This window comes from Corvus kubaryi, unplaced genomic scaffold (assembly GCF_017639235.1).
Source record: "Corvus kubaryi isolate FWS band 111438036 unplaced genomic scaffold, C.kubaryi_AGA036_p1.0 132, whole genome shotgun sequence".
NCBI lineage: Eukaryota > Metazoa > Chordata > Aves > Passeriformes > Corvidae > Corvus > Corvus kubaryi.
Window position 1 is genome coordinate 3,411,004 of NW_024580666.1, and position 22,689 is coordinate 3,433,692.

Sequence of the window (22,689 nt, forward strand, 5' to 3'; positions counted from 1 at the left end):
ATGTTGCTTAGGCTGCATAAACTCATGGAACTTACTGGCAATTTGGGCCTGGCTGATTTCTTCTCCTTTGTAGGAAGGAATGGTACGATGTGACACGGCTGTGGGAACACCTGACTACATCTCTCCTGAAGTACTGAAGTCCCAGGGAGGGGATGGTTACTATGGGCGGGAATGTGACTGGTGGTCAGTTGGAGTCTTCTTGTATGAGATGCTTGTAGGTGAGTAGGGGGATCATCAAAATAGACTGCACTACACTACTTAAGTAGGATCCCATGTTAAAATCACTCTTGTTTTTAACATTATTACTCTTCTGGCATAAGCTGTGGTTTACAGATCCTGGTATTTACAGAATATATTTTAGAAAACTTCTGGTAGAGTTCTCAAACATTTGTCCTTGCCTCTTGTTCGCTTGATTGCACATATTGTTGTATATGTAATTCAAATATTGCAAATCAAGTCTACAATAATTTTGATCTTTTTAATGTTCGTGGTTCTGCTTTTTCAGGCGATACACCTTTTTATGCAGATTCTTTGGTTGGAACGTACAGTAAGATTATGAACCATAAGAACTCCCTTACTTTCCCTGATGACAGTGACATTTCTAAAGAGGCAAAAAACCTTATTTGTGCCTTTTTAACTGATAGGTAAGATTTGTATTTTACTCATCATGAAAGTAAGCCTTCTTTAAGAATAATTCTTGTCATGTTGAAGGAAAATGGGTATTTGTTTTGTGTGCATTCTTAAACTGCTCAAATACTTGGGCAGGAATGCAGTATAACAATTTGGCCATTGCCTGAGCTGTCCATGATGGTGGAAACAGAAGCAGCAGAGCTTCTTAGAGACAAAAGTTAAACCCAAACTGTTCTGAAATGTAGCTGCTGTGGTCATATAGATACATTCTTATGAAAACTTTAGAGTTACGTCTACGTTTTACCGGAGCTTGAGCGGTATTTTACTGTCTTTGTTGTTAGATTATGCCTTAAAATGAGTCTTTCCTTCAGAATAATTTATGGAATCTCACGTGTTTGACCAAAATGCTCTTTAACAGGGAAGTGAGGCTAGGACGAAATGGTGTAGAAGAAATTAAACGGCACCTTTTCTTCAAAAATGATCAGTGGGCTTGGGAAACACTCAGAGACAGTAAGTACAGTGCTTTTCTCAGAAATGATGGTCTGGTTTATGTATGTATCATGTTAGCAAAAGGACTCTGGTTTATTTTGTTTAAAGGAGTTTAAAGTTGTATTTACTCTATACCAAGCAAAAATTTTTTTAGTGATTTGAGTACTATAATAATTATTATCATAATATTTTGCATTTTTTCTAGCTGTAGCGCCAGTTGTGCCTGACTTAAGTAGTGACATTGACACTAGTAATTTTGATGATCTGGAAGAAGACAAAGGAGAGGAAGAAACATTTCCCATACCAAAAGCATTTGTGGGCAACCAGCTTCCTTTTGTAGGATTTACATACTACAGCAACCGTCGGTACGTATGCAGAAACCAAATTAACAGTGTATTCTTTTTTTTGGCACTGTTTCTGACTCTTACCAACCATTATTTAGATTTAAGTCTATTCAGATCCTTACTAATCATTCAGAATACTGAAAACTGTTCTTTTAATATTTTAACAGTGATAACCAGTACTGCTAGGCATCATTACTTTAAAATATCACATTGTGTTGTTGAATGTCCTATTCTGCACTGAGAAGATTTTATAGTGATGCTGCAGAAGCTGAGCAGGAAATATCCACTGTTGCCACTACTAGGCAGAGCTGTCTGCAGAGCACTGAGTTGTGTGTGTAGAGTCATGAATCAGGGTTTGAAAGTCCGTTTGTTTCACTGCAAATTACTGTCCCTGAGCTGTATATGAAGTTTCCATACTTTACATCAGTGTTTTAGTGTGCAGTAAATTAAACCTTGGCTTACTAGCAATATTTCCTACTTGCCTGCTTTCTGCTTCATAATTTTTCTTTTTTTTTAAGTACACATTCACTGCAGAGTGAGATTGTGATGCTTTATGGTTTTCACTATTGCTTGAAAGACTTCTAAACTACATCAGTTAAAATGTATTAATTCATGTTTTCAATAGTCATTATTATTGTAGGCCCTATGGTTAGCTATATCTACATTCAAAAATCTCAATAACTCTTTATTACTTGTAAAGCTGTTTTAATTGTGGTGTCAGGCTTAAAATGGGCTAAAACTTCTACTAGAACTGTCAGATAGAGACTGTTAGTTTTAGTAGCATTTCTGGATAGGAAAATCTTAAAGGAAATAAATCTGGTTTTCATCCTTGCATAGAAGAGGAAACAATTGTCCAAGCTTGTGGTGAAATTCTTTCCATCTCTGCAAAGAGTTGGATTTGTTGTTACTTTTTGCCATGGTAAGGTGTAGAAGGACTTGCAGGGTTTCCATACACTTTGGGTGCGTTCAGGAGTTCAAGAGTTTCACCTGCTGTTCTCACTTTAGTCTGTAACTTCGAAAAGTTTTAATTTTTGCCTTGCAGGAATATTTTGGAATATATTGTCAAGAAGTAGCATTTTACGAGCTTGTTAGTAACAGAATTTCTTCCTTCCCTGTTTTCCTATTTGGGTGACAGTACCAGGAATTTAGAGAGCTAAGTGGCTGTGTTCTTGCTGTCACTGAACAGCTCTGCTCCTCCCTGCTACTATCATAACTTTGTAGGCTTACTAGAACTATAATGCTGGCCTAGAATTGAATTTTGTCCTGTGATATTCTGCTGTGGTGTGATGGTCTTGAAAACTCTGAAATGACTAGTCATGCTTGCTAAACCTGTAATCATAACTTTTGTTTTCTTTTTGTACTGGAAACAGTTCAAGTATTAAAAGAAAAATAAATCTGTATTTGGCCATTTTAACACAGGTTTTGGAATACCAGCTGAGAACGCTTTGTAGCCCTATCTGGCTTGTGAGTTCTCTTCTAGATTTGATGGAGCTGGTGCTGTGCCTAAGTATCACATTCTTACTGCTCAACAACCCTGGTGTGTAAAATATGGTGGCTTCTTGTGCTCCAAACAGCAAGCCTGATTCTATAATGAAACAGCTTCATTTCCACTTTGTCATTTGATTGTCTGAAAGCTGGCCTGATGTTTAATTTGACCGTGGTTTGGAGATGCCTTTGATTTTACCCTCCTTGATCTTTTGGAGAGGTTTTTTTGCATCTGAAAAGATCCACGTGAAACAAAAAGAGGATGTGTCCATCTTTCTCAGCTCGTGTGTTGGAGAGTTATTCCTCACATAATCTGATGCCCTTAATAGATACTTTACGTCTCTTTAGAGCAGTTACCAGGCCAAGAATGTCACATCAAATACCGAAGGAATTTAAAAATAGTAATTTGTATTTGTTTACCTGACTCTTTAGAATCATCACAACTAGAAATTTATGGTATTTTTAGAAAACATTTATGTAAAATGAGAACACTGGCTTCAGGGCAAACTTTTTGTGTGTGGAACTCTTAGTAACTTTGTTGAAAGTCACACAATCTCTGCAGACTTTGCTTCATGACTGCTACTTGCTGCATAAGTGCCTGAGTAAATATTTATGGGATGGGAGCCAATAAGAGTGTTGTAACCAAGGAGAGCAAAGTTTTTTTTAATTATTATTTAAAAAAAGAAAAGTGGTTGTATTAGTATTTGGCAGAAATCCTTTTTTTCTGGAGGCCTTCCATTGCAGCTTTCTACTTTAACCTTTATAATAAATTGAATTTTTCAATTATATGTGCTTAAATCTGATTATGTTACTATTTGATTATCCATATTTTGGAGCAATAAATCTGGGAGTTATATTTTAGGATGTCTGTATTATCTTAATATTTTTTTCATAATCTTGCCTTTAAACAGCTCTTCAAATAAAACTTTAAAAAATGTTTTTGCAGGTATTTAGGTGTCCCTGCAGAAAATTCCAATGATAACAGAACAGGCTCCAGTGTGGACAAAAGTGTGGTATGTCTTCATATTTACTGTATCCTAATAAAGAGTCTACTGCACATATAGGCATAAACTGTTTTGAGTTAGAAATGTTTCAAGTTGTCTCAGTGTTTGGGATATGAGAAATCGATGCATAATTTTTAGCTCTTTAGTATGGCCTCCCTAATAAAGCTATTGGAAAAGCAGAATTTCACTTCTTAATGTAACATTGATTTTCCTGAATTGAGTAAAATAGCCAAAATGTTTTGTGGAAAAGGATTCACAGTTTTTATCTTTAGAAATATCAAAGTGCTTGTGCAGTGGTTTTTAGAGTACCTTATCAATCCTGGGTATCTTTGTGGCAACCATGGGGAGTCTGGACTTCCAGTGAATTAAGTGGGAGGTGGAAGATAATGTACCAAACTTGGGCATTCTGCTCCTTCACAAGCCTTCCCCACAAGCTGTTGGGAGTTGGGGCATTGAGGATCTGCATTTCTAGAGCAGTTCACCTAGCAAGAAATGGTCAGGAATTCTTTCTTGGGAATACTCATTCCCAAGCATCTTGGCAGTCAGGTTTCTGGCAAGATATGCTAAGGTGTTTGAGACTTGGTTGAATGCTTGGATTCTATGTAAGTTCTGATATAAATCAAGCTATTCCCTGAGACTGGTTTGATATTTTACAAATTACATTCTTTCCAGAAGAAAGCATGGTCAAAAAATTAATAATTAACTCTAAAAGAAATCTTGGCTTTGACTATGATCTACTTTGTTAGTATATTTTTCTGTTTTCTGTTGAGAGTAGAAGAGATACTGATTTGTGTTCCCTTTTCTCTTAAACTGGCAATAAAAAGGTTTAAGGACACATGGCACTACCCAGAGAAAATTTGTACAGGGCAGGGGAACTGATTATGTCCTTTATTGAGCAACTGAATTTATTCGTTGAAATGGCTTGATTCTTTTTGTATATTGATGTGTTTGATATATTTTCTTTTCCTAATGAGCATTTGACTGTTGATACAGTAAAATTTAAAACCAGAGCCAGACTTTCAAATATTTGAAAATACTAAAAACTGTGTGCTGGCTTTTGGTTGACTTTGAAGAGAGGTACTGAATGGACTTGGCGTACTCAGTGGAATACTACTCAGTCTGTAGTTAAAGAGCCCTCAATAGTCCTGTCCATATTGTCAGACATATTTGAATGTCTTGTGATTTTAGCAGTTTTGGGAGGTGAAGGTCTGGAAGAATTTTAAGTGTAGGAAGGTTTAAATAAATGCTGAGTCTTTACTGCAAGGTATTTTTACCCCACAGTTCTTTCTCAGCTGTTTTTCTTTCATTACATGCTGTAATGAAAACGGTAATGTTGACACACTGTTAGCAAATTAATTAGTTCTGGAAATATAACACAAGGTGTTACCTGGTCTCTCTGCATTTTGACGTACTGAATGTCTTCTGGGAGAGATACGAGTGCCACAAATTTCCAAGAAATCGATTGTTTTGCAAATGTGTAAAACTTCACAGAATTAGGCCATGATGTTGTGCAAAAATGGAATTCAATGTCTGATTGCTTACTTTGGTTTAGTGCTGCCATAACCACCTGTAAACAGTTAGATTTTTGGAAAAAGATGATTAACAGATGCTTTTGCACTGGATCTTAAGTTTTCTTCATTGCTCAGGGTACAGAATCAGACTCACTATGCTGTAGTGATTAAGAAAAATGAAACACTATGACAGTTCCAGAGGGATTTTTCTTGACTTCTCTGCTGCAGACAGACTTTCCTATAGTCCTTTCCTCCCCTGCTTCCTACTCAAAATGGAAACTGAGAACAAACTAAAACTTAAAGGAGTGCTTTTATACTGAGTTAATTGTAACTCAGGATTTTCTTGAGGTATTCTTTAGTCTATTGATAGCAGATTGTGCAGAACTTTGTCCGGAAGCCTGTTGTCTCTACTGATATAATTAGACTGCTCAGCAAGCTCAGATGGGTCCCCTGGGGTCCAGCCTGATGTGAGAACATGCAGAGACGGAGAAACGCAAGAGGATGCGATAGCAGTCCAAGCTAGTAGGAGTCAGTACAGAAATGCCTCAGTTGCCAGATGTCTTTTTAGACTTGTTTCTCATCTATCCCATTTAGTTCCTCTGTGCACCCTGTCTGGAAGGGCTGTAACATGAATTAAAAGAAATGGAAGAGCAATTACATTGAAACTTCGTTATCCTGTTTTGGGGTGTTTGCTGCAGTCCTTTCTTATTAAAGTGAGAGCCTGTAAATAGTCTTGCTTCTTGCTTTATTTCTCAGTGGTTCATACCAGAGATAAATCCTTTGTGTACTGGTCCTTCCTTTTTCCTTAAAGTTTGGATTTAGAGGCCGTCTCTTGTTTTTAACTACAACTATTGTTTGATCCACATAGTATTGTGTTCTATGTCACACCAGTAATTTGTTTTCCAGAGCTGCTCTGTTGAGTGCCGAAATGTGTAATTTTTGGATTTTTTTTGAGATTTTGGAGTTGAAACGGGAAACAAGAAAGGAAAGGATCAGAACCACTTGAATATGTTGCTGTGAAGAGAGTCTAGATTAGGAATGTAGTGCTTCTCTATGGAGTTCCAGAGCATTGAGGGAAATGTGGAAAAACTAAATAGGCCGAAATCCTGACAATGTCAGTAGAAAGGTGAATGAATCAACACAAGGTTGACTTAATGAGCTACCTCAAAGCTGACACCATCATGTTAACTGAGGATTTTAATGTAGGAATGGGATTATTGTGCCTAGATATTCGGTGGAAAGTAGATATTTTGAGGCTACATGAAAAGAATGAATTTCTGAGTTTATCCTGCTGGCAAACAGTACGTGCTATGCAGTAATGTGCTGTATTAACATCTGAAGTTTGTTACTATTTTTCAAACCTTAGTACAGTTCTAGCTGTAAAAATGATCTCTGGCTAAAGAGATGGTAAGAGCACTTTCTCCCCATTGCCAGTAACTGACAGGCCTGGTTCTGCTTCCTGAGCTTGTTGGGAGCTTGAAGATGCATTGCAAAATACATGTGGTGATTCATGCTAGAAGAAACTTTGAGACTAACAAAAGTGCTTTCTTGCATCTATGTAGTAACGTCTTTAGTAAGATTCCAAAGAAATGTAAAAACAAGGTGGATTAATGATTTAGCTTAGCCCTGTAAATTTTGAAGATATCCTAAAATTTCATGCGCATGCAAATGAAAAAACTGTGTTATTTCTTGTAACTAAATTTTGGGGCAGGGAGGGAGGGACATGCATCACATTTCAATAAGGTAAAATGTCTTTTTGGTAGAAGAAAGTAAGCTGTGATACGATGTAAGCAGAACTGAATATTATTAAGTACTTCTCTAAAGTTTCTAAATTTAATGCATGTTCTTTCATGTACAAATATATACTTAAAGCTGGAAAATATGCAGAAGATGATCTATGACTTAGAAGAACAGCTACATAATGAAATGCAGTTGAAAGATGAAATGGAGCAAAAGTGCAGGTGAGACTTTGAACTTTAATTGTTTACATAATTTAAATGTATCTAACACTTCAGTTTTGTGTTACTGCTTTAGGGATTACCAGGATAACACTAAGAATAGTATGGTAGTTCTCCAGGGGAGTTCCAGGCACAGCTTTTAGTAATTCTACAATTTTCTTGAGTATAGTATAAAGAAAATGTTTGGGTTTTTTTTTTTCATTGACATCCATGTAACACATGTTCTTTCTGAACACTTAAGTGTTTGAGTTTACCTGATATCTCTGTATTCAGATGTTTTATTGGACTGAGGTACACACTCATCATGCTGATTTCTTTGAAAATGTGAGATTCTGTATATATGGCTTGTATTGGGTTATTAAAATTAATTAGCTGTTTTCCAAATACAGGGTACTTGTTAGAAAACCACTTTTTTTTTTTCTATGACTGACATGTAAGAACAACTATTTGCTTTCTAAAATCCTGTTTCTACCATGTTGAAGAAGCATTTTTCTTGCAGCTACACTTATGAACAAATGGTTGAGATTATTCTTTTCTGATAATCAGGCATTTTTACTCAGAGTCATGCAAACTAAATTCCCCTTCAGTTAGCTTCTCCTTTTGAAGTCTTTTCCTGAAGGATTAAATAATACTAGGAGGCAACACTAGGTATAGGATACAGGAAGAATTTAGACTTGTGAATTAGAACCATAGTGTGTAGCTACACAAGCTCTTCAGGTGTAAACTGGTAACCGAAGTGGTCTGGTGGGAATTTAGGCTGTGTGCCACTGTTGCACTGTTGGGACGTTCTGATTGCTCTCCACAAGCAGGGCATACATTCTTGAGGGATACTCAGTAGCTGTCTTCCTGCAGTGCTGCTGGAGTTGTCAGAGCACAACTGTGTCTTCGGTATGTCATACCATTCACTGTGCAGTTAGTAGACAGGAGACAGAGACAGTTACAACAGTTAGCATTTTTTGTAGCTGCCAGGTAGCCTTGTCTGGGTCCTTTTTGTTGCCTCTTTGAAGAGGGATAGCTGCCTCCAAAAACGCAATGGATGTGTCAGTGTTATGGCCAGTTAAATGAGGTTTTACTGTGCGTTTTGCCTCACTCTCTCTGTAGTCCAGCGTTCTAATACATTGCTTCAACAGAGAGACTTCCAAATAATATTATTCATATACCTTTATCTGTAGTAGGGAGCTGTCTACTGTGGAATTAATGAACTATGGTAGATACTTGGAAGTCACAACTAGAGGAAGTTTTTGCAGCTTACCAGGGTGTTCTAATCTTAAGGATAACCTGTTGTGTACATACACTATTTTTTGCAGATTAAGGGATAACATGTGGCATCTAAAGTTTTGCATATTTAATCGCTGCAAAACTGATAAATACTTAGTGATGCATTTTACAAATTATTTGCAGTGATTGATTGTCTTCAGTTTTAAATGTTCATTACAAAATAACATTAGTCAAATTATAAATGTTCACTTTAGTAATAGTCACAAATCATTTCACTAGAAAAACAGTATGTATAATGTATAATGTATCTATTAAATGATCTTGTGTTATTTTTAGATCTTCAAACATAAAGCTAGACAAGATAATGAAAGAACTGGATGAAGAGGTAATGTTTTTTCCTCACTGAAGTTGCCTTAATTGGCTAAAGAGTGGAGTTAGGAATAGTACTTTTATGATTATAAGATTTTTTTATGTGACTAAAACAATTGTTCTGTGTTCAAGTTTGAGACCTAACTATCATGTTTCAATACATAGCATTGGGAGATAATATTTTTATTTGTACACGTTTTCAAAAACTTTTCTTTCTGTAAGTCATACTGATTTCTGTTTACTCTGGTACTTATTTTGCTTAGTCTTGCTCACTGCAATTTTTCTGGAGTTTATCAAAATCAATTACTACAAAAATACAGCTTATTTTCTATTGAGTCCTTCTCTTGTCTCTTGATAATAATTTTGTAGCTACTTTAGATGTAATCATACTAACAACAATTTTTCTAGTAATTGTATAAATTTGTCATGTAGAAGTTAAAAAAGCCATCTTTTCTGAAAACCTTTCCAAGAAACCCAGAAATTCATTCATTGAAACAATGTATCAGTTTCCTTGTTTAGTTAGTTGCAGAGATACTGATTTAGGGATCACTCCTTCAAATGTAACTATAAAACACCAATTCTTTGAATTTTAGGGAAATCAAAGAAAGAACTTGGAAACAACAGTGTCTCAGATTGAGAAGGAAAAGGTGGTATTACAACATAAGATAAATGAGTACCAAAGAAAGTTTGAACAAGAGAATGAAAAAAGACGTAATGTGGAAAATGAAGGTACGCAATATTGTCCAAACATTGGTACTGATTAGGTATATGATGTGTTTTGGAGAATAATTTAGTATCATAGTATCTTAAGTGCTATGCAACTTCAAAGAAAAGGGATCTTTTCAAATAATGAACACAGATTTTGAGGGTTTTTTTATTTGAACCCAATTTTTTTGTTCTTATTTTTAACTTCTGTTCTCTGCACTGTGCATTGTTGGTCTGCAAGCACACAAAAAAATATATAAGAAGCAAAAAGTCAACAGAAGATCTATCAATGCAAAAAATATTTTTGAGCATGTTTGTGTAAAAAAACAAGAACAAAACCCTAAGAGTTTTTTAATACGCTGTATTAATAGTGCAATTTCTCTTTAGTGTCCACACTAAAAGATCAGATGGAAGACTTGAAAAAAATCAGCCAGCATTCACAAATTTCAAATGAGAAGATAACACAGCTACAAAAACAAGTATGTTTTTTGTGTTCTTTGTCTTCATTATTTCTTAGATTTGAGCATTCAAATGTAGCAAAAGTGGTTCCATGATCTTTATATTTGAGAATCTTGTTTGGTTTGTTTTAACAGCTAGAAGAAGCAAATGATTTGCTGAGGACAGAATCAGACACAGCTGCAAGACTGAGAAAGGGTAACACAGAAATGAGCAAGTCATTAAGTCAGGTTGAGTCACTGAATAGAGAACTGCAGGAAAGGTGCAGAGTTCTGGAAAGCACAAAACTGCAGGTGGAGAAAGATTATTACCAACTACAAGCAGCTTTGGAGTCAGAACGAAGGGACAGAAGTCATGGATCTGAAATGATTGGAGAACTACAGGGTAATTATTCTGAATTTATACTTTACCAAAAAAAGTTGTGATAACCCTACTTAAGTGGAGTACAGTTTGATAATGGGAGGAAAGCCAACCTGCAAACAATGCGTGACTGAACAATTTCTGAAGATTGGATCTGGCTTCCTGATCATGTTGAGCAGCTCTTGGGAGGGAAAGAGAATATCAAAATCAAGGAGTGTCAAACACTGTGAGTCTGGGGCTGCCCTGACTAAAAGTCTTGAGTCCAGTGGTGCAAAAGTATGAAGAGCTGATACAGTGCTAGAGAGGATGCAGCCTGTCTTACTGCCTTGTGCAGTAGCCAAGTTGATCTATCCTGCATTTTCTCTTCTTTCATTTGTGGAGAAAGCTATTTTTTTATTAAATTGCATTTTTCTTTTATGATGATTCGACATTACTTTATAAGCAAGGTTAAGAGCACCAATAAGGGATGCAGATGTGGAATCCCTTTTTTCAGGATGCTTGAAACTTTTTACTATTTGTACTGATTCTTCATACTAGGAGCTATTCAGATGCATTAGTTCACGATTGTGCCTGTGCTAGTGGACCCTGACTCTTAACTTGCCATTTTGAACCATCTGTGTGCAGTATTGAGTTTCCATGAGGTGCAGGCTTTTGATGAGGACTCTCCTTTCCCTTCTAAAAGGGAGCCTATAAGACAGAGACTTTTTACCAGGGCCTGTAGTGACAAGGGGCAATGGTTTTGAATTGAAAGAGAGTAGATTTACATTAGATACAGGAAGAAATTTTTAACAATAAGGATAGTGAGACCCTGGGAGAGGTTGCCTAGAGAAACTGTTGTTACCTTGTCCCTGCAAGTGTTTCAGGCTAGGTTGGATGGGGCTTTGAGCAACATGGTCTAGTGAGAGGTGTCCCTGCATGTGGCAGGGAGGTTGGACCTAGGTGGTTTCCAAACCAAGTGATCCTACTTAGTATTTCATACAAACTCTTATGCCACACAAGGGTAGATGCTGTGGGGTTTGAGGAATAGTTCCTTTTTCCATGTCATAGCATTTAAAATCATATAGGATGTTTTTGGTTGGAAAAGACCTCTAAGATCATTGAGTCCAGCTGTTAACCCAGAACTGCCAGTGCCTGACTTCCCTATGGTTTGAGTCACAGGTGAATACATGTTGTGTTAGTACCCACAGATCTGAGACTGACATTCTATGTAATGTGCCTTATCTACACGTTAGTGAAGTTAGCATCAGGAAAGGTGCTTGTTCCATAGCATAGCAGAGATTGGGTTAGTGAAAGAAATTTTGAATATTAGATACTGGAAGTGATGGAAGGCAGTAACCATTTCTGCATGATTGGTTTTTGTGAATTGTTACTGATGGCGTGCATAAAGAGTGTCTAAAAAGGTCAGTTTCCCCTGCAGTGTATGGCCTTTGCATGGCTGAAAAATTTGAAGTATTTGAAATATTTTATGGGCCCAGAAATCACTAAAAGTTCCAAAGCCAATTGATCTAAGTAAAGTAACTGATATTGAGTGGTATTTAATTTTTTGTGGCAGTTCGGATTACAACTTTACAAGAAGAAGTTAAAAACATTAAAAACAATCTTGAAAGAGTGGAAGTGGAAAGAAAACAAGCACAGGATATGCTTAATCATTCAGAAAAGGTATGGTGAAATTCTTTTGAGGCTGATGCTCTTTGTCAGCTTTTGACTATATTTTCAAATATTATTTATTGTTCTAAATTAGTCTTATGTTTAGATTAACTGAGTACTGCTAGTTTACAGTCTCATCAGGGTGGTCTCACAAGTCCTCAGGTAGTTCTTACTTGTAGCACCAGGCGTAAAAATTGTGTTTGTCATTCACTATCACTGGTTCAAGGATCCAGTCCTACTGCCAGTAGCAAGGAATTTTTTTTCTGCTGCCTAACTATGACTGCAAAGACTTGCCTCTGAAAATCTATGAACTTTTTGAAAATCAGATTTTTTTTTTTTCTGCCTTTACTGGATTTTAACTTGACTGGATCAGTGCTAGTTGAGCCTTTTGCTCAACTTTGGTGCGGCATTTTTTTCTGTCCTTCTGTCCTTCCTTCTGAGAATGTCCCCCTAACATCTCTGATCTCCTCCATGTGATGGAGAAACAAGAAGAGTAAAAGGGAATATTGCATCCCTTCTCCAGACAACTGCAGAGTTAACTCTCTGTAGTGAGGTCAGGTTAAGACTTGCTGTGCTGTGTGGTCTGTGCGAATAAACCAGAGATACAACTGCCAGTGAGGGAAGAGGTGAGCAATTCTAAGTTGTTGTTATGTGAAGGAGCCTTTCAAAGGCAAGTCCTCATGTCTCAAAGCACATCTCCAGTGCTTGTTAATGCCTGGCAATCCTAGCAATGAAATAACATGATTGCATCCAGGTAACAATAATTCAGATTCCTCTGTGTTCTAGGATGTCAGTTCATTAATTGTATGTTTCCAATTTAGGTGACTACTGATTATTCAAACTGAGTTGTTTTCATTATCTTAGAAATTTATTGACTACTGAAAAAAAGTTAATTAAATTTTTTCCAGAGCACTGAGTACAGTTTTGATCTGTTACTGTTCTTTATTAAGCATGGAGAACAACATTGATAATCTCTTGATAACAAAAAGTTAATACTAAAAAACAGAATAAAAGGGTGATTCCCTCATGTATTGCAGAAATCTGGTAACTTTTCCCTTATCTTTAGGAAAAGAATAATTTAGAGATAGATTTGAACTACAAGCTGAAATCCTTACAAGACCGGTTAGAACAGGAAGTCAATGAGCACAAAGTGACTAAAGCGCGGTTAACTGACAAACACCAGTCAATAGAGGAGGCAAGATCAGTTGCGATGTGTGGTAAGTGTTTCCTGCAAGTTTCAGGTAAATACGTAATAAAACGTGTTTTGATCGCGGTGTTTTAATGCACCTTGTCTTACTACATAGTACTCTTGCACTAGTGTTTGATCCCTTGTGTAAAGAAAATGCGTACTGAAATCTTAAAATATGAAAACTACACATTATAAATTATTTTCCCGAACATGCTATTTCATAAAAGTTGTATTGTTTCTTAATGTTTTGCATACCTTACTTCAAAGCCTTCCTTGGCTTCTAAAATGCTATTGAATCTTGAAATGCTGGCTAATGCTAAACGAGATTGAAGGAATGCATTATCAAGAGAGATGTCTGAGTGTTCATTCCTGTGTAACTGCATAAAAAATACCAGAGTTGTATTAGGCTTGTCTGAAGTGAAGGGAGAAGTTTCTTTTATAGGCGTATGTACGTGAATCAAAGGTGTGTCTTGATCTCATAATTTAGTATGTCAGGTTTTCTCTGTGAAAGTCATCAGTACCTAAATGCAGTTTTTAGAGTTAAATAAATGGCAGTGTTTTTTTCTTTTGCTACTATCCATTCATGGAAATGAAACTTTGCGTTACTTCATAATGATTACTTCAGGAATCTGTGTTTTTTATTTCTTTCACTATTTATCTTTCAGTTGTCATGATAATGTTCCAGTGCTTTCTTTGAATGCAGATTGGAATTGTATTTCTTTTTTAGTGTTCCTTGTAATAATGCCAGGATCTTTTTACTTAGTAATCAGTTGATCAAACAGCAAAAGAGCTTAGATAGCTGAAGAAAGGGGTCTGAAAAATATTAGGATATTTAAGACTGTTTGCACAAAAGCATGCTTGCAGATGCTACATATTCATATTTGTTGTTTTTCTTTCCCTAATCTTTTTTAGAAATGGAAAAAAAGATAAGGGAAGAACGGGCAGCAAGAGAAAAGGCAGAAAATCGAATAGTTCAAGCTGAAAAACAGTGTTCCATGTTGGACTTTGACCTGAAGCAATCTCAGCAGAAACTGGAACATCTTCTTCAGCAAAAGGAGAGACTGGAAGATGAAGTAAGCAAAATGTTCATCACTAATGATTTTCTATATAAATAAGAAACTAGAGTTGCACTGAGAAATAGAAAATTAACTTACACTGATCTCCTTATAATACTACAGCTCTCAATAGAATTGAGGATAGTTGTTCGTCTAAGTAGGTTTAGGTAATTTCTTCTTGTTTCTTAGCTCTTACTTTCCTTACATATTTGAACCTCAATTCAATATAACACATTTTTTTGTGTTTTCTCTTTTTCTAAAGAAAAAATTTACTTGTGAATTTGACTGTGCAGCCTGATTTACAGATCTGAGTTTGTGTTGTCTAGTTTGCATTCTTTCCAAAATTTGTTCAAGGAAATGCAGTTAGAACACTGAGTGTGAAAACTAGGTCTTAAGAATGATAGCTTCATCCTTACATTTTCTTTACAGGACAGTGGGAATGAAGTTTGTAACACCTCTCTTAGGGGCCATGACTCATGTAAATTAGCTTTTAGGTAGTTGGTAAGCTGCATTTTTTTTCTAGGGTGAGAGGTTTTTAAAATCTGAAATCCATGGAGAGGTTTCCAGGCAATTTGGGCTTCTTCAGTTGTTGTCCTTCAGAAAACAAATTGGGAATTTTGAAATAAACTAAAAATGGGAAAGCTTTAGCATCCTGCAGCGTCATAGCCATAGGTTCTGTAAGGGCAGCATCTCTGTGTGAGATTGTTGCTCTGAAATATTGGGAGATTCAGGAATGTTTTGACTTACGGTACGTGGTGTAGCATCTAGTTAGTGGTGTTTAATATAAAATAATCCATATATGAAACCTCTTCAGCCACATGCAATTGCTTATTTAGCAAAGGCTCCTAAACTGAAATGTTTCTCATTTAGGTAAAGAATCTGACACTTAAGCTAGAACAAGAGACAAATAAGCGAATAATGGCACAGAATGAATTAAAGGCACAAGCTTTTGAAGCTGATAACTTGAAGGGTTCTGAGAAGCAGCTGAAACAGGAAATCAATACATTGTTGGAAGCAAAGAGATTACTGGAATTTGAGTTGGCTCAACTTGCAAAGTAAGTAAAAACCTGAAGTAAAATGGAAAAAATTGCTTAATTTTACATGTACTATTTTGCCTGTTTCTGCTAGTGAATAAAGTTCTCTGGTGCATAGGCATTTTTTCCTAAACTAAAAGAGTATTTTTAGCTTCATGTTATGATTCCTATGTAGCTGCATGTTATGATTTCTATGTAGCCTTCAGTGTTGGAATATTTTTGTTATGAGCTATGAGTCAGAACAGTTCTTGGCTCACCATTCTATGTTAAGGCACACACACAGATATCTGTGTGTATATATGTGTATGTGTGTGTATACATATATATATGCCTCTTTTATTTGAGTGACTTCTTTATGGATTGACTCCAGTGCTACTTACTAAATCATATGGGACTTTTAGTACATGGGAGTCAGTAGTTCCCTTTAAGTGCCTAATTAATTTTCTTAAGGTTTCTTGAACTGACATTTTTCATTAATTAGACTTCTATCATATATTCCTTCAGCTGACTTGATGTTTCTCCATCTAGAGTACTTCTTGGCTTCTAAATTACATACTGAAACAATCATCATTTTAGAATAAGAACTGTATTAAATGAGAATTTTAGGATGCAGCAAACTGTTGCTCTTTGTGAAATAATATTTATGCAAATGGAAGATCATTGTAGGATGCTGTCCCGGGTAGAAATTGTCTTAGTCTTTTGTTAGTACCTGACTTTTAAAATGTTTCCCTTTTTTATTCCTTCAAAGACAGTACAGGGGAAATGAAGGTCAGATGCGTGAACTTCAGGATCAGCTTGAAGCTGAGCAGTATTTTTCGGTAAGACTTGTAAGGAATTGCATCTGCTACATTTTGATGTAAAATCATTTAACAGTGAATAGTTGAAACTAAAATTGTTTTAATGTAAGTAACAGCCTGGCATAAGCCAGCAATTCAGAAAATCCTGCTTGAAATACAAATAAGGAACAAAGTATTAGAGAGCATTAGATGGTGTATCTAAAATGTTGCTTTGTTGTTTGTCAAAACTTACATTACACTGAGTAACTCTTACCTGAATTATTCATCAGAGTTGTTCCTATCTTGAGGTTGGAAAGGGGAAATTTTTCTGATATAATTTGAGACTTTGTAGAGAGTTCAGAATCTCCAAACTTACTGGAAAATACTCCATGCTGTTGATCTACCATACATACGTTTAAGAAGCATAGATCCAGTAGCATTCTGCATATATTCCTTTTTCTAAAAAGATACCTTCTCTTCACCTGAATCCCTGAAGAACCTTACTGGGTACTCCAGGTAAACAAAATGTGTATTTCATTAGATGTAGTGCGATCTGTTTCGTCTCTGTGAAAAGAAACAATAGCATGAGATTCTCTGTAACAACTGAAGTTCAAATACATTTGTGAATATGGACAGACTCATTTCACTTTGGGAAATAGTTTTAAATTTGGTTTTTCCTGGGAGAGGCAATAAAAATTTTTATGTTTACTAAACTGCATATGATTGTCATTTCATTATCTGTTACAGGGGCTTTTTGTGCATTTTTCCATGACATACTGCTAATAAGAAGATGCAGAGCATTGTGTTTCTCAGTTTTTTCTTTTTTCACTAACTTGTAGTTTAAATAAGACATTCATAATTCAGTCTGAATATTTAGCAAAAGTAGTTTACTGTAGACGTTCAAATTTTAACTTTCAGAATTGCAGGTGATGTTAATAGCAATATAGTAATTAAAACCAGAAGTAATTCACAGAATTCATTCACATAAATCAGGCCTCAGCTGAATCACTTACTAAGAGAAAGTTTGTGCAGAAAAAACTTAAGCTTCTAAGAGAAAAGATACATGGGCACCAAGAGAAAGCAACAGGTGAAAGCACAGAATGGTGTTAGGCTTGTTAGACAAACATTTTGAGACAGTGATGCTTCAAGAGGATGCAGTTTTGTCCTGTTGTGTCCAGGAGACCTGCTCTGCTGTGTCACAGTGCCTAGTTTCTCTTTTGCTGCAGGTGTATTTGTGCAGCTATGTAGGAAAACAGATTAGAAAATTGAAAAGTAATTTGGTCATATCAGTTCTCTACCCAGCAGAAACTGGAAAGAAGCATCAGGGAGAGGCAGTAATGGCAGTATTGGCATGTGTTGGGGTTTGACAAATTCAGACTACCTAGGCTGAAAACAAGGAAGAATTTCACTATGGAATTTGAGTAATGATTTCTTTTTTATGCTTTCTTTTACAGACACTTTACAAAACTCAGGTTAAGGAACTGAAAGAGGAGATTGATGAAAAGAATAAAGAAACACAAAGAAAAATGCAGGAGTTGCAAAATGAAAAGTATGCCCATTATGTTTCTCACATACACTTAAGTTTTTCCGTGGAATATTGTCTCAGTCATGAATACTTTGAATCAGATTTAAAATGTTTTAATTCCGTCAGAAAAAGGCCTCAAAAGTGTTCTGTAGCACACCTTGTAAATGGCAGATACATAAGATGTTACCTATACTGACACTCAAAGTCAAATATGGTTATTCATATTTGCTTTGGACATTGTAATGTCTGTAAGAAGAATAATGACTTCTCTGAGAATTTAGTAAGATTCTATAATTTGAAAAAACATTCTAATTTGCGGTAATCGTATCACTTACCAACTTCTTTAATTTGATTATATTACCCTGATAATTACTTAATATATTTCTATGTCAGTAAAATAATTTGAGAAAAAGGTAACGAAAAGTCTTTGCATTTGAAATTTAGTATATTTCTGATTACAGCAACAATTGTTATTTTAACAACCATTAATTGTGATGTACTATTTTCTAAGTTATTTAAGAAGAAAAAAATTTTAAGCTTTTTAAGGTTTTTCCAATTTCTTAATTTATTTCGTAAGCTGAAGAAGGAGACTGTAGCCTCATGCATGAAGTACAATTTTTTCTAAAGTCTGTGTCTTGTTCTGCTTCAGCATCAGCATTGAAAAACTGAGGTTATGTACAGTGTTCTTTTTGTACAGCATTTTGGTGGGCTAAGAAAGGGAGAAAGAAAAGATATTGTGCTAATAAATATGGTGTAGGAGGAAAATACACGTGTTTCTGCAAAGTTGTTCAGAAGTGGTAACCAACATAAAAAAAAATGGGGAGGGAAGAGAAGGTAGCCAAGACTTCCCTTATTCTTCTTGGAGTTAATTATTTATTTTCTTACTTCTTTTTATAGATTCTCTGTATTCTATTCCCTCACTATTCTCTGCAATCTTATGTTCATCATAAATGTTTCTCACTTGGATATAACTATGGGAATTGTGATAATGGGCAAATGTGGGTTAAGCATCTTTTGATGGGACCACTCTGTACGTGTAATTCAATTTTATTTTCTGTTCCTGAAAGGGAGGAGAATGCGTCTTGGTATTTCATGGATGATTGAAATGCTAATGAAATAGTGAGCTTGCTGCTGTAGCTTGTGTGGACCATCAAAAGATGCAAGTGTACAGAATGAAGTTTTATAACTCTTGCTTTTCTTAAGAAACTAAGATAATGGCCATTAGCTGAGTGATATAATTTGGGTTTGATAGTCTTAATGAAAATTTGGAATGTTTTGCATAGGCATCTTAATGTCCTTTTTACAGAGAAGCACTTGCTACCCAGCTGGATTTAGCTGAAACCAAAGCTGAGTCGGAACGGTTGGCACGGGCACTCGCTGAAGAACAGTATTATGAACTGAATCAGGAAAGCAAAAAAGCTGCATCAAGGCACAGGCAAGAATTGACTGATAAGGACATCATCATAAGAAGGGTAAATTAACTGTTATCAATACCTGTATAAATCCCTTCCAACTGGAAACAGAAATTCATAGCTTTAATTTATAAAGTCTTGTTGTGATAGTAAGTGATAATTAATTAAATATCTTAAGTTTTGGGCTCATTGGAACCTTAAACATTTAATTTCATCGTGTGACCTCCCTAAAAAGCAGAATTCATTAATCTGAGGTGAAGCCAGAAAGAAAATCAAGTGAATGTCTGTGATTCAGTTATTAAGCCTTTTGTATTTACTTCTTGTCATTGCCAAGTGTATTACTGAAATCTTGTAGCTTTGTGGAGCAGTGTATTAGAGACTCTTACTGAAAAGTAACTTAGTCTTTAAAAAAAAAAACAAACCCACTTCAGAGTCACAAAAACCCACAAGCTAAAACTCAAACTGTAATTTTTGAATATGCTTTATAGCATAACTTTTGAGTGTTGGTATGAGCTTGATAAATGTCTTTAACTGGCAAGTCTCAAATAGGATGCCATATGTAGCATAGTTATTTTATCATTGTTGTTTTTCCCATTTAGCATCAGCTATGCATGTTTTCTTAAAAAATCCTGGGGGTGTAAAGCTCCAGATGTAACTGAACTTGGCTCAGTTGCTCTAAGCTTTCTGTTAGTGCTACCATGGATATTCCATCCCTGTGTAAAGATAGTGCAAATAGTGTTTGTTTCATGAATTTGCTTTTATAAGCTTGAGATCTCCATAATACCACCATTTCTTAAGCACCATTTAGAAGACTATTTCTGTGGCATCAAAGGAATACCTTCTTGCCAATATCTTCCTTGGTTTCATATATTCTGATAATTTTGTCTGACAGCTTGATACACAGGCATTTGCATAGGCTTCAAACAAAAACTTCGTTCAGGAATACAGTTATGTCTGGTTTTTCATATATATTTGTTAAATGATCCTGGCTGTGGCAGTGAACATACTCGCATATTCAGTGTCGTGGTTTTCTTTCCCTTTTCTTTTTTTTGCAAGCTCTGTACATATTTACCTATTTCTGCATTGTCTTAGACCAGATTTGGTTTTATTTTTATCCTGACTTTAATGATTTATGACAATTATTTAGCAGTAAATGCCTTGTATCTACTCTAGCCTTTAATGCTGTAGTTCTGTCACCTGTCAGCTACTTTTCTGTCTGGATTCAAGGTATCAGACCTCTTCATATTAGTTTTTCTAAAGTACAGCAAATTAATTGAAAATTTCCACATTCCATGACTGACAGTCTAACTTAAGTTGATTTTTAATTATATACTACAGTGTTGTCAGTTCTGCAATGATTTTTTTTTTTTTTTCTGGGACAGGTGTATTTTGAGCTTTATGGTAAATCAAAACAGCACAGAAAAATAGTAGCATTTTTTAAAAGTTCACATAGGTAGAAGGTGTTCTAAGTAAATGGTTGTTAGAGAATTAAGGGTATTTAAAATAATAGTATTATAAATATTTTTAGAATTTATGCCAAGTTCTTTTTTTACAATGTGTTTCTTTTCATGTAGCTGGAAGAAACTAATAACACTTTAACCAAAGATGTTGATTTAATAACAAAGGAAAATACAGAGATCAGTGAAAAATTTAAGAAACAAGAAGAAGGTATGTCATGTGTGGAGTTTTAATTGATCTGTTCTGAAGCACAATTGAATTTGAAGCATATGTGGAGAAATGGGAAGTGGAAGAAGACATTGCTGTTTATCTTCCATATTATTTTGGGCTTGATATTGGCTTTAGTATTTCATCTTTGTGCCTTTCTGATATATCCTTCTGGTAATTTTCTGTCATTGCAGTAGCGTTAAACTGGTAACCTTTGTCTTTGCAAACTGTATTGTGCTCGAAAAGGGAAACAATAGGAAAACAGAATGGAAAAAAATATGCACTTATAGAAGTAATTAGGTTTAAAAATATTTACTTTGTACTAAAATACCTCAAAGTTGAATATTATTTTAACAGATTACAAAATGAAAAAAGAGGAGGAAATCAATAATATTAGAATGCATTATGAGAAGAGCATAAACACTGAAAGAACTCTGAAGACACAGGTACAACGTTTCATGCAATTTAATAGCAATAATTACTTTGCAGTAACAGAAGTATTTCAGGTTTATTGCTTTTGTGAACTAACTCTTAGTTTCTTTGAAATTAAGCTTGTATTAACCATGATGTACACTATGCATGGTTAAATTTACAGTTGAAAGAATAAGTTTTGATGCTGTGTACTTTTTCAGTATTACTTTGATTGTGAGAGCCATTTATTTTGGTGAAGGGTTTTTTTTATCAAATTCCGTAACTAGAGGAACTGAGAAGTTTTGTGTGAAACATGCTGCATATATCATTTTTCTTACTGGTTCTGTTTTTTCTTAACAGGCTGTTAACAAACTGGCTGAGATAATGAATCGGAAAGATTTTAAAATAGACAGAAAGAAAGCTAACATGCAAGATTTGAGGAAGAAGGAGAAGGAAAACCGAAAGCTTCAATTAGAACTTAATCAAGAAAAAGAGAAATTCAATCAGATGGTAGTGAAATACCAAAAGGAGCTCAATGAAATGCAAGCGGTAAAATAATTTAATTTTTTTATCACATTGTGGAATCATCTCCAAAGGGAAAATATATAGTTCCTAATGTACTTGAAAACAAATTAGTTTTCACATGTTCTAGGCTAAACAGGAGTTTAGTGAAGCAGAGAATTTGACAAGTGTGCAACTGTGCTTGTTCTCATTCATTTCCCCTAAATTCTTGACTGTGGAATTTACTGATATATTACAAAGATTAAAAACCTGAATACTATCTAACAGGCAGGAAACTGTCTGTTCATTTCACTGGTAGATGGTCTCCTTTTCATAACAAATGGTAATTTAGTAGATGAATCTGACTGTCTCATGTGTGAATACATCACTGGATCTTTGATATTTAACATTTTTTCTTCCAAAGCTAAACAAAAGTTTTTACTGTAATAGTTTATTTCAATTCTATCAAAAGTACCTACATGTATTTAAAAAATAGTAATGAGTTTTGTTTTCAAAATATTTGGCTGCTGTACTTTTGGTAACACAGTAACTATGCATGTGTGTATATAAATACAGCAACTAGCAGAAGAATCTACATACAGGAACGAGCTCCAGATGCAGCTGGATAGTAAAGAGAGTGACATAGAGCAACTACGAAGGAAAATTATGGACCTCCAGCAAGGAATGGATTCTACCAGTGTTGCCAGCCTTCCAACAGATGAAACAGATGGAAATCTTTCAGGTAAGAGAAAAGCATATTTGAACTACTTGTCCCTGTTGCTTACACGTAGTTTCGGAAGGTATTGTTTCCAAACAAGTTACTGCTTCTTAAAAATCTTCTGACTGTCTAATTCTATATCACATCTCCACTTCCTTTGTTTGTTTGGGTTTTTTTTTTTTTTTTCAGACCTTGGTAGCTTATATTTAAGTCTTAATTTTTTCTCA

At 35.3% G+C, this 22,689-nt stretch overlaps 1 protein-coding gene across 7 annotated transcripts in view; it reads left to right on the forward strand.

Annotated features, from left to right (window-relative positions):
• ROCK1 (Rho associated coiled-coil containing protein kinase 1) overlaps positions 1 to 22,689 on the forward strand; it is an 85,560-nt gene that overhangs the window by 43,067 nt on the left and 19,804 nt on the right. For all 7 annotated transcript variants that reach the window (XR_006016447.1, XR_006016448.1, XM_042030160.1 and 4 more), the window contains exons 7-27: positions 74 to 218; positions 506 to 644; positions 1,049 to 1,140; positions 1,325 to 1,484; positions 3,895 to 3,961; positions 7,336 to 7,424; positions 8,976 to 9,024; positions 9,602 to 9,737; positions 10,101 to 10,192; positions 10,307 to 10,553; positions 12,082 to 12,188; positions 13,243 to 13,393; positions 14,278 to 14,438; positions 15,291 to 15,475; positions 16,203 to 16,272; positions 17,685 to 17,779; positions 19,062 to 19,227; positions 20,742 to 20,835; positions 21,190 to 21,278; positions 21,604 to 21,792; positions 22,321 to 22,486. Coding sequence is in view for 5 of the 7 variants with exons in the window: in XM_042030160.1 (XP_041886094.1) it covers positions 74 to 218; positions 506 to 644; positions 1,049 to 1,140; positions 1,325 to 1,484; positions 3,895 to 3,961; positions 7,336 to 7,424; positions 8,976 to 9,024; positions 9,602 to 9,737; positions 10,101 to 10,192; positions 10,307 to 10,553; positions 12,082 to 12,188; positions 13,243 to 13,393; positions 14,278 to 14,438; positions 15,291 to 15,475; positions 16,203 to 16,272; positions 17,685 to 17,779; positions 19,062 to 19,227; positions 20,742 to 20,835; positions 21,190 to 21,278; positions 21,604 to 21,792; positions 22,321 to 22,486 (2,689 nt within the window). In the remaining 2 variants the exon portion in view is untranslated. The remainder of the gene's footprint in view (positions 1 to 73; positions 219 to 505; positions 645 to 1,048; positions 1,141 to 1,324; positions 1,485 to 3,894; positions 3,962 to 7,335; positions 7,425 to 8,975; positions 9,025 to 9,601; positions 9,738 to 10,100; positions 10,193 to 10,306; positions 10,554 to 12,081; positions 12,189 to 13,242; positions 13,394 to 14,277; positions 14,439 to 15,290; positions 15,476 to 16,202; positions 16,273 to 17,684; positions 17,780 to 19,061; positions 19,228 to 20,741; positions 20,836 to 21,189; positions 21,279 to 21,603; positions 21,793 to 22,320; positions 22,487 to 22,689) is intronic.